The 16714-nt window shown below is 25.6% G+C and overlaps 4 protein-coding genes across 4 annotated transcripts; 1 reads left to right on the forward strand and 3 right to left on the reverse strand.

The window, feature by feature from the left end:
• The first annotated feature begins 704 nt into the window (after window positions 1-704).
• On the forward strand, window positions 705-3692 carry LOC123264587 (endonuclease III-like protein 1). Its single transcript, XM_044727914.1, has 2 exons — window positions 705-1525; window positions 3272-3692. The coding sequence occupies exons 1-2, from the start codon at window positions 941-943 to the stop codon at window positions 3686-3688; spliced, it is 1002 nt and encodes a 333-aa protein (XP_044583849.1). The 5' UTR covers window positions 705-940; the 3' UTR covers window positions 3689-3692.
• On the reverse strand, window positions 3691-5690 carry LOC123264589 (nucleolar protein 12). The gene is made up of 3 exons (XM_044727916.1): window positions 5407-5690; window positions 5020-5125; window positions 3691-4257 (listed from the first exon to the last, which is right to left on the reverse strand). Exons 1-3 carry the CDS (start codon window positions 5520-5522, stop codon window positions 3748-3750), a joined length of 732 nt encoding a protein of 243 aa, XP_044583851.1. The 5' UTR covers window positions 5523-5690; the 3' UTR covers window positions 3691-3747.
• Window positions 5691-6405: 715 nt separating this feature from the next.
• On the reverse strand, window positions 6406-12607 carry LOC123264577 (cytadherence high molecular weight protein 2-like). Its single transcript, XM_044727899.1, has 7 exons — window positions 12108-12607; window positions 11521-11814; window positions 11206-11445; window positions 9921-10136; window positions 8815-9852; window positions 7091-7300; window positions 6406-6742 (listed from the first exon to the last, which is right to left on the reverse strand). Exons 1-7 carry the CDS (start codon window positions 12402-12404, stop codon window positions 6659-6661), a joined length of 2379 nt encoding a protein of 792 aa, XP_044583834.1. The 5' UTR covers window positions 12405-12607; the 3' UTR covers window positions 6406-6658.
• Window positions 12608-15648: 3041 nt separating this feature from the next.
• Window positions 15649-16549, reverse strand: LOC123264591 (40S ribosomal protein S15). Its single transcript, XM_044727920.1, has 3 exons — window positions 16428-16549; window positions 16144-16229; window positions 15649-16026 (listed from the first exon to the last, which is right to left on the reverse strand). The coding sequence occupies exons 1-3, from the start codon at window positions 16434-16436 to the stop codon at window positions 15678-15680; spliced, it is 444 nt and encodes a 147-aa protein (XP_044583855.1). The 5' UTR covers window positions 16437-16549; the 3' UTR covers window positions 15649-15677.
• Window positions 16550-16714: the final 165 nt, after the last annotated feature.

Consider the following 16714-nt stretch of genomic DNA (forward strand, 5'->3'; position numbering starts at 1 on the left):
TAAAAAAATAATTAATAACTTAAAAATTTAAAAATATAGTTATGCGTTCTCAATTAATCTTTTCTTGATACTGATATAAGCAGACTCAAAATTTTTTGATTTTTTTCATTAATTAAATTAGAACTAAAAAAAATATTTTTTAAAAATTGTATTTACAGTTTTTTAAATTTTCTACAAGTGAAATTTTTATTTTTTTGTAATCATTTTTTTTAATAAGAAAAATCATAAAAATAGTTAGATGTCTGTTGAATTCAGTGTCATTCTTTTTTTATAGCAAACTCATGATAAAAAAATAAAGATTATCTTGATGTCTACTATTTTCAGTATTATTTTATTCCATCTTGCTGAAAGTAACTCAATATAATTTAAATACATCTGGAAAATATTAATAATAATAAAGTTACCCGACATTTTTGATTTCATTTTGCTTAATTTTTTAAATTGTAACTAAAAAATATTTTTAAAAAATTGCATTTATAATTTTTGAAGTTTTTAACAAATGAAAAAAATTTTTTCTTATTTTTTTGTAATAATTCTTTGATAAAAAAAATCATAAAAATTTATGAAAATCAAATTAGCCGACATTTAAAAATTTTTATAATTTATTTTATTAAAAAAATTAAAACAAAAATTTTCACATGTAGAAAATTTTAAAAATTATACGTGGAATTTTTTAAAAATAGTTTTTTAGTTATAATTTTTAATTAATAAAAAAAATCAAAAATTTTTAGATGCCGGCTAACTTTATTTTTATAAAATATTACTGCAATATTTTTCCATGGCGCTGTTGTAATAATTCACTATTCATTCAAGTATAAGTAAAGGTTATATTTTCATTGATTACCTCTCATTTCAATGTTTGTGTACACTTACAAGCGACGCACATGTTATTTACTTTGTAATTCCATTAAATCAGAATCAATGTATTTCAATTAAGTAAATGTTTAAAATTTTAATTAATAATTTAAGAAAAAAAATAGTTAAATCATCTAAAATGTCACTTTCAAAAGAAACGAGATCACTGCGGTCTAATAAAAAAGAACCTAATGATGAAATAAAAATAAAAGATGAAGATTCAAAAGAGGAAATAGTTGTATCAAAATATTTTGTTGCTGAGATTTTAGAACCTCAAAAAAAATCGAAAAAAACTGGAAAAAAACGTAAATCCATTGAAATAAAATATGAAGAAAATCAAAGTGTTGAAAATGCTGGACAAGAAAAAGAAAATAATGAATGGTTCCCGAAAAATTGGAAGGAAACGTGGGAATTAATTAAGGAGATGAGGAAAGATGCTACGGCACCTGTTGACGATAAAGGTTGTCACAAATGTTCTGACCCAAAAGCTGATCCACCTACATTCCGTTATCAAACTCTGACATCATTGATGCTAAGTAGTCAGACTAAAGATCAAGTAAATCATGCAGCTATGCAGCGTCTCAAAGATCATGGTTGTACACCTCAAAATCTTCTTGCAACATCAGATGAAGTTCTTGGCAAACTTATTTATCCAGTTAGTTTCTGGAAGGTAAATATCATCACGTAATTACTGTTCTTAACACAGAATATTAATAATTAATACTAATGGTACTATACTTGAACTTTGCTATTGTAAATTTTAACCCGTTGAAGACACACGGAGTCCAGATGAAAATTAATTTAGCCGGCATTTAAAAATTTTTAGAATTTTTTTTTTATTGAAGAAATGATTAGAAAAAATAAAAAAAAAAAATTAGAAAAACGGTTGACCTTGAAGATCATCCCTGCAACTTCCCGCTACTTTCGTAATTAAGCGCTCGAAATTGCACTTATTACGTTTTTGAGCTCTTCGAGCTCAAAAATACAATTTTCGTATAGTTTTGAGCTCTCCGAGCTTAAAAGTCTGATAGAAGTTTAATAAAACACTATTTTTTGAATTTTCAAACCACAATAACTTTTGAATGAATGTACTGATTTTCATGCGGTTGATGGCATTCGACTCAGTTTTTCAAATTCTATAATATATTTTCAAACACGAATTGATCAGACCGGAAATTTCAGTGTAATTCGAAAAAAACACTTTTTTTTTCGATTTCTTTCGTCAACGATAACTCACGAACGACATTAAAATCGAGGGTTGCGGTCAACCAGTCAGATCGAGAACATTCCGAATTATTAAAACTCTAGAAAATTTAAAATTCCGCTACATTCAAAGTTTATAAAATACATTAGCTTAAATAGAATACCAGCCGAAAAACAATTTTGTAAATTATAAAACACTGGGTTATCGAATATAAGTAAATATAAATCTTATATTCCTCAAGAGTTAAAATTAATTTGATTTCGAAAAAGGTTCGTTCTGACGTATATTCATCCGAATACTTATCCATCCGAATAATGATTCGGCCGAAAATTACTCATCCAAAAAATTGGAAATTTTTCTTAGATGGTCCACCTTTACAAGCATGAAATTTGAGTGTTTTATATACATGCTTGTAAATTAAAATAAAATTAATTTAAAAAAATGAATTAATTTAAAATTAATTAAAAAAAATTTCTAATCTAAATATAAAATTATTTACATTTTTCGGCTAAATGAGTGTTCGTCTGTTCATTCATTTTGGCGTACAAATTTTCGTTGTTATGTTTTTTAATTTATTGAGACTTTGTAACTTTGAAAGATTCTATTAATATAGCTTTAGTTTTTTCTTTATTTAAGACTATATTTTTCGAAATTTTAAAATTTGTAAAATTAATTATTTTAAATTACATTTAATATTTACTTTCTAAGTTCTAGTAATTTATTAATTCGGAATGTTGTCAATCTGACTAGTTGACTGCAACCCAAAATCGAGCTCATTATATCCGAATGCCCAGACACCAAAGTTCAAATGGACCCATCAGAAAGCTTAAACAACATCGACAAAATAAATAAATTATTAAACCAACTAAATTCACTAAAAATTCTTAATAAAATATAATGCAAAACTCTATCGCCATTAATATGTAATGCTAAAATATCTATTGTATTACACTGAAGTCGCTCATGACCATGTAGTTAATGCGACTTTTAAATAAATTAAAATAAAAAAAAAAAAAAAAAAAAAAAAACTATAAAAATATTTCGAGGGAATGTTATATTAAAGTTTTGTGCCAATTATAAGTCAATACATCTAATAGGAAACGAATTAGAAATGTTTTGCCTAATGGGGTCCACTGGACCCCGTGTGTCTTCAACGTAATTTTTTCGACGTGTGCCCTCAACGAGTTAAATAAACTCTTTGTTTATTTATAGAGAAAGGTGCAGTACATAAAAAAAGTCGCCAAGATATTAATTGATTCTTACGGAGGAGATATTCCGAATAACATTGAAGAATTATGTGCTCTTCCTGGTGTCGGCCCTAAAATGGGACATCTTTGTATGCAAGTTGCCTGGAATAAAGTAACTGGTATAGGTGTTGATGTACACGTTCACAGAATATGCAATCGTTTAGAATGGGTTAAAAAATACGCTAAAACGCCTGAAGAGTCTCGAAAACAATTAGAATCATGGTTGCCGAAAGAATTGTGGATGGAAATAAATCATTTACTTGTTGGCTTTGGACAAGAAATTTGTTTGCCTCAACGTCCAAAGTGCGATCAATGTTTGAACAATAAACTTTGTCCTTTTGCTAAATCTAACAATAACACTAATAAAAAATCTAAGAAATAATGTACACTTGATTAATATTTATTTTTTTATACAAAATATAAATATAAAATAATTACAATTTATTCTTTACTTCGCGAGGATTTTTTGTTCTTTTTTTTACCTTTTACGGGCTTGCCTTTTACGCGCTCGCTTAAGCGTTGTTTTCTAATTTTCTCTTTTATTGCGATTTTTCTGTTTTTAGATCGAAGTATTTTTTGTTTTCGTTGAAATATTACATTTTTTTTCATTTTTTGTAACGTTTCTTTTTGTACTACTCGCGATAATTCTTTTTTCGTTAGATGTAACCCATCACTTTGTTCCTCAACAAATTTAGGTTTAGTTTTAAGTTCCATACCGGGGACCGTAGTAGATTCTTCATCATCACTATCATCATTATCAACTACATCTTTTTCATAAGTTGGCTTATTTTCTCCTATCCAATTATCACTTTGTCTCAATTGATTTACATCCAATTCCAATATACTAACTGTTTTTCCCTGCATTTCATATTTATGTTCAGTTTGAGCGACCAGTTCTTCTAACTCAGGTATGTCACGTTGGGATACTAGTTTCTTTAAATTTTCTTTTGCCTAAAATATTAAAGTTTATTGTCAATAAAAAATTAAATACTTGACAGACAAAATTAAATTTGTCAGTGTTAAATTAATTTGTCAAATGAAAAATAAATATTATATAATGACATTAAAGATAGCAGTCACTTAATCATTTTTTTATTTTATTTAATAAAAAAATTTTTCTCGAAAAATTATTTATAAAAAATTGCATTTTTAATTTTTTAAAATTTCTACGTCAATTTTTATTCTACTTTTTTTTGCCATAATTTATTTGTTGTAAAATTATTAAATACATGCTAAATTAATTTTCATAGATTTTCAAAAAAAAAATTCACATATAGAAATTTTAAAGAACTAAAAGTAAAACTTTTTTAAAATATTTTTTTTTTTATTAATTTATTATGAAAATAAATTTAGCAGATATTAAATAATTTTTAGAATTATTTTTTAACAAATTATGGCAAAGAAAAATAAGAAAAAATATTGACATGTAGAAATTTAAAAAAATGAAAAATGCAATTTTTTAAAAATTATTTTTTGAAACAAATTTGTTTGTTAAAAAAAATTCTCTTTAACAAATAGATTTTTTCCAAAAAATTATTTTTAAAAAATTGCATTTTTAATTTTTTAAAATTTCTACGTCAATTTTTTTTCTACTTTTTTTTGCCATCATTTATTTGTTAAAAACCTCTTAAAATGATTAAATATCTGCTAAATTAATTTTCATTATTATATAGCACATAATTATTAATTAAAACTGTAATCAAAAAATCTTACTTCTCTTCTAATTCGTTTTTTTTCTTCCTTACATTGAGCTTCGAATTCTTCTTTTGCTTTTTGTATTCGTTGAAGTTTTCTTTTCCGAAATCCAGTTAAAAATTCTCTGCAAAAAAATGTTATTAGTCTGACTATGAGTTTAAAGGTGATACTGAATTTAAAAGACATCTTACAATTTGATAGATTTTTAAAACAATTAAATTGTAATGAAAAAAATTAAGCGAAAAAATTCTAAAAATAGAAAATTAAAAAAATTACAACTGGGAATTTTTTAAATTAGATTTTTTATAAAAATTAATTGATTCTAAAAGTTCTAAAAATTTTCAGATGTCTGCTAATTTCAGTATCATGTTAAAAGCAAAAAAAAATAATTTATCGTGTACTTACTTTCGTTTTTCTTCATCAAATACTAGAGTAAATTTTTTCCTCTTTGCTTGTTGACCTTTGTTCCTGTCAACATTTAGAAGCTTGGGAACAAATTTAAATCCTTGCCTCGAGGACATCTTTTTGTAATAATACAGTCGTGTTTTCGAAGTGTTAGAAAAATAATAAAATTTTATAGGTTATAATACTCCGGTTGTGAGAAAAGATTATTAAAAGGAAGCGACTGGTCCTGACCTCTAAGTATAAAATTTTTGTTTAATTTTTGAAAGATGGTCTATAAGTTTTTTATATATTAAAATAAGTTTAATTAATTATAATTATACTATTCCGAATAAATAAATGGATAATTACCTCCGTACGACCGACTACTGGCAGGAGAGAGAAAGGAGGGAGAGGAATTTGATTGTAGTTTATGACATTAAAGTTAACAGTCACTTAATAACTTTTTAATTTTATTTAATAAACAAATTTTTTCTGAAAAATTATTTTTAAAAAATTGCATTTATAATTTTTTAATATTTCTACATGTCAATATTTTTTTCTTATTCTTTTTGTCATAATTTCTTTGTTAAAAAAAAATTCTAAAAATTGTCAAATATCTGCTAAATTAAATGACATTAAACTTAGCTGTCACAACAATTTTTTTAAATTTTCTTTAATAAATAAATTATGGCAAAAAAAAATTATTAAAAAATAGACTTGTAGAAATTTTAATAAATTTAAAATGCAATTTTTTTTTAATAATTTTTTAGAACAAATTTTTTTGGTAAAAAAAATTAAAAAATTGTCAAGTGACAGCTAAATTTAATGTAGAAATTGTAAAAATTATAAATACAATTTTTTTAAAAACAATTTTCTAAAACTAGTTTATTTCATAAATTGTTTATCATCAAAATTTATTTTTAACTTTTTAAACGTCAGCAAAACTCAGAATTTTTCAAGTAACTCATCTTTTATGTGTTTCTTTATAAATTATTTTCAACAATAAAATTTAATAAACTATTTTCTTTTATAGAATTTATTTTTACAGGCTTATATCAATTGCATCGAAAATAGTCACAAATCGCGACGACAATGCTATTGTGCAAGTAACATACAGTATATAACTATAATAGAGATTTCAGCAAAAAAATATTTCTTGTTTTTACATTAACTGTTTCACAATACTATGTATTTTAAAACTATTATACATTTTTAAAGCTAATTTTTGTCAGGGTAAATTAATAAAGTTATGGCTTATAATTGCTGTTTGAAATTAATCAATTGCTTGACACCATCCAGGACCATGCCATTGCCCGGGCATTTTATACAAGCCACAGGTGTCACAAAAAGCATCAACCTAAAATAAAAACCAGCTATTAGCAACTGAATATAAAAAATAAAATTTTTTTACTTCAACACTGATAGAAGGATTTGTTTATAGTTAAAAATATTTGTTAATATTTAACAAATCATTTATTAGAGACCACTTTTTAGTCCTTAACAAATATTTCTTAGTATTTAAAAAGATTTATTAATATTTAATAAATGAATATCTGATTTATTAAATACAAACAAATCATTTTAAATACTAAGAAATATTTGTTTGATACTAAAAAATGGTCTCTAATAAATGATTTGTTAACTATTAACAAATATTTTTTTAATACAAATAAATCCTTCTATCAGTGAACTTGATTTCAATTACCGGAATTCCGTTTTGTGAGTTCTGAGGAACAGCTGCTGGATTAGGTCCATTCAATCGTTGCAATAAATGTTGATTATGATCTCGCAATTTACCCAGCTGATCTGTAAGATGTTCTCGTTCGCGGATCAGTTCCTGTTTAGTGCGTTTTTCTTCTTCAAAATCACTTTCGTAGAGTTCAAGTTGTTGCCGTAAATGACCAATCATATCAATCTATACATTAAAAAAAATTTTTTTTAAGACTATTTTCAGTAAATTACTCACTTATGTATAAATTACAAAGACTTTTTTTTCGTTTTTTTATTAATTAAATTCTAATTAATTTTTTCTTTTTAAATTAATGTTATTTAATTTTAAATACTTTCTATTGATGTATATATTGTCGATAGGCGTATGTTGATTAATGAATAAATAAATAAATTCAATAAAATAATAATAATTAAAAATCTATACTAATAAAAGGAGAGCCGGTTTTTTTGTCCGGTTATACTGCGAAAACCATTGAACCGATCGGAATAATACTTATACCATAAGATGCAGCGTGTTTCGGAGAAGGTTTTAGTATATGAAATTTTGGTGTCCAAAAAATTGAATAACTTTAAAAAAAAAAAATTTTACTCAATTCTTTCACTACTCGCTACTAACTTTACTCAACGCTAAGTTTACTCAGAACCAACTGTATTTAATGAAATCTTTACTCAATAGTATTTTATAAGTGATGGCGCGCTTTTAAAAATCTCTATTCAATATTTTTTTATTTAATAATATTTTATTCGGCAAAAACAAAACTGTACTCAAGATTTCTCAGCTCTGTGCAATCTGTACTTCAATAAAATAATTTAATAAATAAAAAAAAAAATTTTTTACTATATATAGATGTATAAATTATATATAATTGAGTAAAGTTGACATTGAATAAAGTTTGTAAAACAATAGAATTTTATTTTTTAAAAATAAAATTATTAAGTAAAGTGTTTTTTTTTAATTTATTTAAAGTAAACATATTATTGAACAAAAAAAAATCAAATAGAAATTTTTAAAAGTGCGCCATCACTTATAAAATACTATTGAGTAAAGATTACATTGAATACAGTTGGAACTGAGTAAACTTAGCGTTGAATAAAGTTAGTATGGAGTAGTGAATTAATTTAGTAAAGTTGTCTTTTTTTTTTAAGTTTTTCGATTATTTCTATTGAGTACAGTATGTCGCAAAATTGAGTAATTTGGAGTAAAGATGTGTAACTGCCGGTGATTACTTATCCGAAACCTATATTTTTTTGACTTAGAAATAATGAATTTTTATTGTAACTAAATTTATTCTATTCGATTGTCATTTGTTTAAAATAAATTATTTAATTCTATTGGTTATGTTTATATACTAGGCAGATTCCTTCACTTATGAGACCTGCAATTTTTTTAACTGAAACTTTCAATGCTCATTACAAATTTTTTTTTCATATCAATTATTATTCATGTTTGTAAGAAAGACACGGAAATGTTATAATGATTGCACATTGAAAGTTACAATGAATATCAGCTAGAATAATTACATGGATAAAAGGTGCATGCCAATTCGATAGAATTGGGAATCTGTGCAAGTCAACACAATACTCTAATTAAATTTCAAGTCTAGATTTAAAAATGCAATTCTATAAAGCGCCCAGCGGAGCAGGCGAGTAACATCTAGTAAATAAATAAATAAATTCAATAAAAAAAAAAATACTCACGTCATCTTTAGAAATTTCAAAACGAGCTTTAACACCTTCGACTTCAATATTTTTCATTTTAAGTTCTTCCTTCAGTTTGGTATTCTCTAATAACATTTCGTCATGACGTTTTTGTAAAACCTTCATGTCATCTTGAAGAGTTCTCATTTGTGCCTCATAAAGCATACTTTGAAAATTAAGTGATGATTTTTCTTCACTCAGATTCGTTTTTTCTTGTTCCAGAATCATTCGCTCAGCCATATAATTTTTTCGTTCAAGTGATAATTGACTTTTTTCATCTTCTAACATTTTTAAGTTTCTTGTAATTTCATTTTTTTCTTTTTCAAAATTATATTGCACCTCTACAGGCTTTGTCTTTTCATCACGAAGTATTTCTAACTCATGAAGTGTAGAATTGTAATCAGAAAAAATTATCTGAAATTCATTTTGTGCTTTAATTAAATTTTGGCGATAAGAAATATTTTTTATCTGTTCATCAACCAAGCTTCTTCGACAATTTTCCAAAATTTCTTTACAAGATCCAATTGTTTCAACAGATAAATTCATGCTGTCAATATTATTTAACAATAATTCGCAGGTATCAGTACAACGTTTCAAGCAATCTTGGATATTGATAAAGTGAGAAGTTTGTTCTCCGTAGCACTTAGCTAAAATACTTAGCTTTTCATTGTAGTGATTAAAGTGCTGAAAGAATTTTTTATAGTTTTCATCTTGAGATTTTTCTGGAATTGCGTTATTTTCTGGACTGAGTTGAAGAGAAGTAAACGCATTTTCGTTCAATAAACGTAGTTGTTCTTTGAGAGATGTTATTATTTCTTTTTGATAATGCATATCTCGTTCATTACGGTTTTTATCTTGCGTCATTTGTTCAAGGTCTGTTGAATTTTCTTTCGGAAGTTTTTTAAGACTACAATCCTTAGAGTTGTGATTAGCTGAATCTGTGATATGTGAATTATTGCAATGATTTTGATTTTCGATTGAAAGATTTTGATTTTCAATTGAAAGATTTTTTTTCTCCTGATTGATTGAATTTCCAGCCTAAAGTATTTAAAAAAAATAATAAAAATCAAAGAATTAAAACAAATAAATTTTAAATTTAGATATACCTGTTCTGATGTTAAAGATGATGTCATTGAAGATTCCAAGTCAGATATTTTCATCTTCAACTCAGAATGTTCTTTCTGTAGAAGTGAGATTGCTTCAAAACTTTTAGCTAAGCTCTCAGTGCTAAAATCGTTTAATAGACTGAATTCACTTGAATTTATATGGATAGAAGTAGCATTGTCATTTTCTTTAGGTCCAGATGTTTTTGATAAATTATTCTGTAATATTTATTTATTTATTTAACGCCAAGCGGCAATATACATAAAGATATAAAATATAGAATATTAAATTTATCAAATAAATTTAATCAAGTGATATTACATTACATGATAAAGGGAACAGATAAAAATAAAAAATTCTGAAATTCTGAGATATAATTGCAAGTAATACACTGAAAAAATAAATTGCTACTCTTGAGAAAATTTTCTTGTCTCAAGAATTGATCGAATTATTTTTTGTTTAATTCAAGTGAACCTATTCGTTTGTTAATCTATCAAAATTAATGCCAATATTTTATTATCATAATAGATATCGATATTCTTTTGTCAAAAAACCAAAATTTATTTTAAACTATTCTTCATTGAATGAACAAGATGACACTGGATATCATCTCAGATTATACTCAGTGATATCTGTGGTAAAAAAAAAATTAAAATAGTAGCCACACTGATAGAAGGATTTGTCTATAGTTAAAAATATTTTTTAATACTTAACAAATCATTTATTAGAAACCACTTTTTAATCCTTAACAAATATTTCTTAGTATTTAAAAAGATTTATTAATATTTAATAAATGAATATCAGGTTTATTAAATACAAACAAATCATTTTAAATACTAAGAAATATTTGTTTAATACTACAAAGTGGTCTTTAATAAATGATTTGTTAAATATTAAAAAATATTTTTAACTATAAACAAATCCTTCTATCAGTGTAGAAAAATCCAGATTATACTGTGTGATATTTGGATTATACTCATTGTAATCTGGATTTTACTAGCTACTATCTGAAATTTTTTTTCACTCGGTATAATCTGGGATGATATCTAGTGTCATCTTGTTATTTCCGTATTGAGCCAAGAAATTTTTTTTTCTTAGTGTAGGTGGGGAAATAGCAGAATTAAAAAAAGAGATTTTTGTATTTATTTGTGTTCTGATTGAATCAAGAGATGCTTTTTGGTATACTGATGGACCGATTTAAAGTATTCCGAATTAAAATATTTTATAAAATAAATTAAATATTTATAAAATTTAAACAATAATAAGTAACTATTATATATAACCAACCTGTTCTGGTGTAAACGATGATGTCATCATAGATTTCATATCAGTAAATTTATTTTTTACATCTGTATCATCTTTTGATATCATGTCGGTGTTATTTGTAACTTCTTTAGAGCTACAATCTCGAATATCGTCTGTAAACGAATTTTTTATAACAGAATTATTGATTACGTCTGTATTAACATTTTTCATCGATAGATCATTCCCAACTAGTTCTTGCTTGTGAACTAAAGAATTTTCAGGCTGAAACAATTAAAATATTTTAACAAAATAACATAAAATTAAATTAATTAATTAATAATTGATAATGAAACTAACAATTGTAAATTGCGACGTTAACATTGACTCTGTAGCTGTAAGTTTGTTCTTCAATTCGGCGTTTTCTTTTTTTAACAGTGATATCATATCACATGTCTCTGAAAATTTTTGTTTATGACTGCCATGTACTTTCATCAGTTCATTTTGCCAACTGACCAAGGTGTTGAAATGTTTTTTCATTGAATCATTATTTCTGGTCAAAGTTTCTTTCAATTCAACGTTTTCTTTCATCAGCTTAGCGACTTTCAGTTCAATTTCTTCTTGACTCAATGTTGAAACTATTGAACTTGGTTCCTAAATTTATTAAATTATATTAATACATATCTCAAGTAAAATATAAATATTGTTATTTATGATACTGATATAAGCAGACGTTTTAAAATTTTTTGATTTTTTGCATTAATTAAATTAGAACTGAAAAAATATTTTAAAAAAATTACATTTATAGTTTTTTAAATTTTCTACAGGTGAAATTTTTATTTTTATTTTCTTGTAGTCATTTTTCTTAATAAGAATCATCAAAATAGTTAGATATCTGCTGAATTCAGTGTCATTATTATTTTTCTAAAATTATAATAATTACTCACAACATTCAAGCTTTTTTTTTTAATTTCTTCATAATCAGCCAATGAAGTTAAATTAATAAAATCCATAGAGCTTTTACCAAGCACAACAAATGACGTTTCATCGTCATCATCGTCACAATTTAAATTATTTTGAAAAGGTATATTAACTGTGGAGTATGACGGCTCATTTAGTCTGAATTTCGGCTTACCATCATCGAATTGCAGATTGAGACTGTCAAATAAACTTTTGGACATTGAATTATTCAATGGTTCAAGTTTCGGATCGTCCGTTGAAGAATTGCGTGTTAATTCTGACATGATACTATAACCTTATATTGTCTCTTGTAGAAATAAAAAAAAAAAAATCACCAAATTTTATTATTTAAAATTTTAAAGTCAACGTAATTCTCCAAAAATGTTACATTGATCAAAATTATAAAAAAATTTTTAACAGCGTCTGCGATTTTTAATTACGAGTTTTGATCATGATCAATCAATGACAATTGATTCAATGACTTAACTATATTGAAATATATACTATGCGCGACAATTCGGACAGTTCATTACGGTTGGTATTTTTTTAGCATCAATAACATCTATTTTCAGAAATCTTTCTATTTCTATTAATTAAATATATGGTAATTTATGAAAATTTTTTCAATATTAGATAATATTTATTTGAAAAATATAAATGCTAATATGTCATCTGAGAAAATTGCTGCAGTGATAAAATTATACATCTAGTCAACTGGAAAAATGAAAGACCCTATTCTTACAAACTAGAAATTTAAAATTCGCGCCGTAATTTTAACCAATAAGAAAACAGGAAATTTTATATGATACTAAAATTAGCAGGTTGCGGTCAACTAGTCAGATCGACAACATTCCAAATTATTAAGACTCTAGAAAATTTAAAATTCCGCTACATTCAAAGTTTATAAAATACATTAGCTTAAATAGAATAACAGCCGAAAAACAATTTTGTAAATTATAAAACACCGGGTTATCGAATAAAAGTAAATATAAATCTTATATTCCTCAAGAGTTAAAATTAATTTGATTTCGAAAAAGGGTTGTTCCGACGTATATTCATCCGAATACTCATCTATCCGAATAATGATTCGGCCGAAAATACTCATCAAAAAATTGGAAATTTTTCTTAGATGGTCCACCTTTACAATCATGAAATTTGAGTGTTTTCCATACATGCTTGTAAATTAAAATAAAATTAATTTTAAAATTAATTAATTTAAAATTAATTAAAAAAATTTCTAATCTAATTATAAAATTATTTACATTTTTCGGCTAAATGAGTGTTCGTCTGTTCATTCATTTTGGCGTATAAATTTTCGTTGTTATGTTTTAATTTATTTAGACTTTGTAACTTTGAAAGATTCTATTAATATAGCTTTAGATTTTTCTTTATTTAAGATTATATTTTTCGGAATTTTAAAATTTGTAAAATTAATTATTTTAAATTACATTTAATATTTACTTTCTAAGTTCTAGTAATTTATTAATTCGGAATGTTGTTAGTCTGACTAGTTGACTGCAACCCTAAAATTAGCCGACGTTCAATAATTTTTGATTTTTAACTTCCCGCTAAAAAAATTGAAAATTTTCAAAAACCGGGAAGTTATTGGTTTTACCCCGTTTTTCGAAAATCGAGTTTTTATCAGATCTCGAAGTTTTGAGATCCTAGGAAGCTTTCCTGACTATTCCCGCGGGGGTGTCACTATGTATGTGTGTGTGTGTGTGTGTGTGTAAGTATGTAAACCTCTTATAACTTTTGAACGGTTGAACCGATTTCATCGCAGTTGGTGCCATTCGAAAGGACTTCGCCAAACTTAGATTTCCTGTTAATTTGAACCGATTCGGACCGATAGATTTTGAGAAATTTGGAGAAATCTAAAAAAAAGTAGGAAAAAAAATTTTTTCTGAAGTGGTTTTTTTGGGATAACTTTTAAACGGCTCAACCGATCGATTCCAAAAACTAATCAGCTCTCAACTTTGAAAAACCACGTCGATCGCCGCCAATCCGGTCAAAATCGGTTGATTCGTTCGAGAGATATCGTGAACGAAAGAAAACCGAAAAAAGTGTTTTTTCAGAGTTACTCCGAAATTTCTAGTTTGACCAATCGAAACTTAGAAATTCTTTATGAGGCTTAAAAAACTGCGTAGAATGCCGCCAACCGCGTAAAAATCGGTTCATTCATTCAAAAGTTATTGCGGTATGAACATTCAAAAAATAGTGTTCTATGAAACTTCTATCAGACTTTTGAGCTCAAAGAACTCAAAAAGCATAGAAAAGGTATCTTTTTGAGCTCGGAGAGCTTAAAACAACACACAGATTGTACTTTTGAGCTCGAAGAGCTCAAAAAAGCGGCCAGGTATTAACGGAATTAGCGGGAAGCTGCAGGGATGGCCTTTAGGGTCAACCGTTTTCCTAATTTTTTTTTTTATTCATTAGATTAGAACTAAAAAAATATTTTTAAAAAATTGCACGGATAATATTTAATATTTTCTACATGTGAAATTTTTTCTTTTAATTATTTTCCAGAAAAAAATTTTAATAAAATGAATTATAAAAATTTTCAGATGTCGGCTAATTTAATTTTCATAATTTTATTTCGATTATTTTAATATTAAATAAACTTTAACACAATCATTAATTTTATATTACCGGATAAGATATTTTTAAAATAATTTTTGTTTAGAAGTTGAATTTTTTAAAAACTTCCCAGGTAATTCTTATTTGACTAACAAAATATTTTAATTTTCAAGAACTATTTTCAATTGCTTCTTAATATGAACTTTATCATCATCAACACCCTCGCAATTTTATATAGGATCACAAATTTATTCCTAATTACTAATATCTATAACAGAATTCTTAAGAATTTAAATGATACTGGAATTAAGAGACATCTTATAATTTTTAGTATTTTTTTGATAAATAAATTATACTTAAAAAAAAATCATCTAAAATTTTTAATCTTTATGAAGCTCTGAAAAATTATAAATGCAATTTTTTTAAAATAATTTTCTAGACCTAGTATATACGGCTGCCCAATTTCAAAACATAATGACTAATATTTATATAAAAATTTTTCTTATTAAAAAAATGTTTGCCCGCCAAATTGATGAAAAATTTGATTTTTGAATAGAAAATACTTAAATATAAATATTTTTAAGAAAAAATACTTGAAATTGCGGTCTAAAAGTTATAAAAAATGCAGCAATACTAGAAAAAATCAGGTATAAAAAATTTGCAGTTACTGTGTTTCAAAATTGGGCAGCCGTATATCTCAAGAAGAATAAAAAAATTGTCGAGTATTTGCTAATTTCAGTGTCATCAATTTAATAATAATTATCTAACGATATTTAATTTAAATCATCCTATTCAAATTATTCAATTATATTTTAATATTTAAATAAATTGTCAAGTTCATACTTACTTTTAAAAGTTATCATTAATAACACTGATTTAAAAAAAATAAAATACATACAGGATCTTAAAAATAAAGTAACTATCTAAGAAATAAATGAACAACAATTAAAATAATGTATAATAAAGCCTGGTGTTTTTATTTACTTCAATGGAATAAAACGAGAGCTGTGAGTGGCACCAATACCTGGACGACCGTGTTTGACAGGTTTGTAAGTGACAGAAAATTCACCCAAGTAATGTCCAATCATTTCAGGCTTGATTTCAACTTGGTTGAAAGTTTTACCGTTGTAAATACCAACGATTGAACCAACCATCTCTGGGACGATGATCATGTTTCTCAAGTGAGTCTTGACGATCTCTGGTTTTTCATTTGGTGGAGCCTCCTTCTTAGCTTTACGCAATTTCTTGACTAAAGCCATTGGCTTACGCTTTAATCCATGGGAGAAACGTCTTCTGGCCCGGCAGTGGAACAATTCCATCAACTGCTCACTAGAAAATAACAAAACATAGTAAATTCATTGAATGTCTATCCAAAGCTGTTAAATCCATGTGGCTCAAGATTTTTTTTTGTTGAGGTTATGTTAATTGACAATTAATCGAACTTACTTAGGCATGTCCAGGAGTTGATCAAGGTCGACTCCTCGGAAGGTGAACTTCCTGAAGGTCCTCTTCTTCTTCAGAGTTTCTTCACCCTGTAATAAATATAATTATTTTAGTATTTTATTAAAAAAAATATTTACATTTTTAATGATAAAATTTAGTGGAAATAATAATTAAAAAACATTTTAAAATAACACATAAAAATATATTGATTTTTGAGAATGTTAATTTTTCAAAGATTGTTTTATTATAACTAGATTAATTAGTTTTAAATAAAATAAAATACTAACGTCAGCCATTATTATGCTAGTCACTTGGTCGATCGAACGAAAAGAGCGAATACTAAAATCTCAATAGAAAGGGAAGCTTAAGGTAGGGAGGGATTAAAGTATACTTCAATCTGAAAATATATATTTAGTTACAGCGCCACTAGCGTCAATAATGAAAACTATTTTTGAATAATTTATAATTTATTGTTATTTAATTTAAATTTAATCATTTGATTAATAAATATATAATAATAAAGTTAGCTGACATTTTTTATTGTTTTATTTTGTTTAGTTTATGAAATTAAAAC

This window comes from Cotesia glomerata, linkage group LG5, assembly GCF_020080835.1.
Source record: "Cotesia glomerata isolate CgM1 linkage group LG5, MPM_Cglom_v2.3, whole genome shotgun sequence".
Classification (NCBI taxonomy): domain Eukaryota; kingdom Metazoa; phylum Arthropoda; class Insecta; order Hymenoptera; family Braconidae; genus Cotesia; species Cotesia glomerata.

What these genes read in the sequence shown, in the direction of transcription:
- LOC123264587 (XM_044727914.1), top strand. Translation starts at nt 941, where the DNA reads ATGTTTAAAATTTTAATTAATAATTTAAGAAAAAAAATAGTTAAATCA. An exon ending in ATCCAGTTAGTTTCTGGAAG is followed by an intron (nt 1,526 to 3,271) that starts GTAAATATCATC and finishes GTTTATTTATAG; the next exon opens with AGAAAGGTGCAGTACATAAA.
- LOC123264589 (XM_044727916.1), bottom strand. Translation starts at nt 5,522, where the DNA reads ATGTCCTCGAGGCAAGGATTTAAATTTGTTCCCAAGCTTCTAAATGTT. An exon ending in TTTGATGAAGAAAAACGAAA is followed by an intron (nt 5,126 to 5,406) that starts GTAAGTACACGA and finishes ATTTTTTTGCAG; the next exon opens with AGAATTTTTAACTGGATTTC. An exon ending in AAAAACGAATTAGAAGAGAA is followed by an intron (nt 4,258 to 5,019) that starts GTAAGATTTTTT and finishes TTAATATTTTAG; the next exon opens with GCAAAAGAAAATTTAAAGAA.
- LOC123264577 (XM_044727899.1), bottom strand. Translation starts at nt 12,404, where the DNA reads ATGTCAGAATTAACACGCAATTCTTCAACGGACGATCCGAAACTTGAA. An exon ending in TAACGTCGCAATTTACAATT is followed by an intron (nt 11,446 to 11,520) that starts GTTAGTTTCATT and finishes TAATTGTTTCAG; the next exon opens with CCTGAAAATTCTTTAGTTCA. An exon ending in CATCTTTAACATCAGAACAG is followed by an intron (nt 9,853 to 9,920) that starts GTATATCTAAAT and finishes TAAATACTTTAG; the next exon opens with GCTGGAAATTCAATCAATCA.
- LOC123264591 (XM_044727920.1), bottom strand. An exon ending in CAACTCCTGGACATGCCTAA is followed by an intron (nt 16,027 to 16,143) that starts GTAAGTTCGATT and finishes GTTATTTTCTAG; the next exon opens with TGAGCAGTTGATGGAATTGT.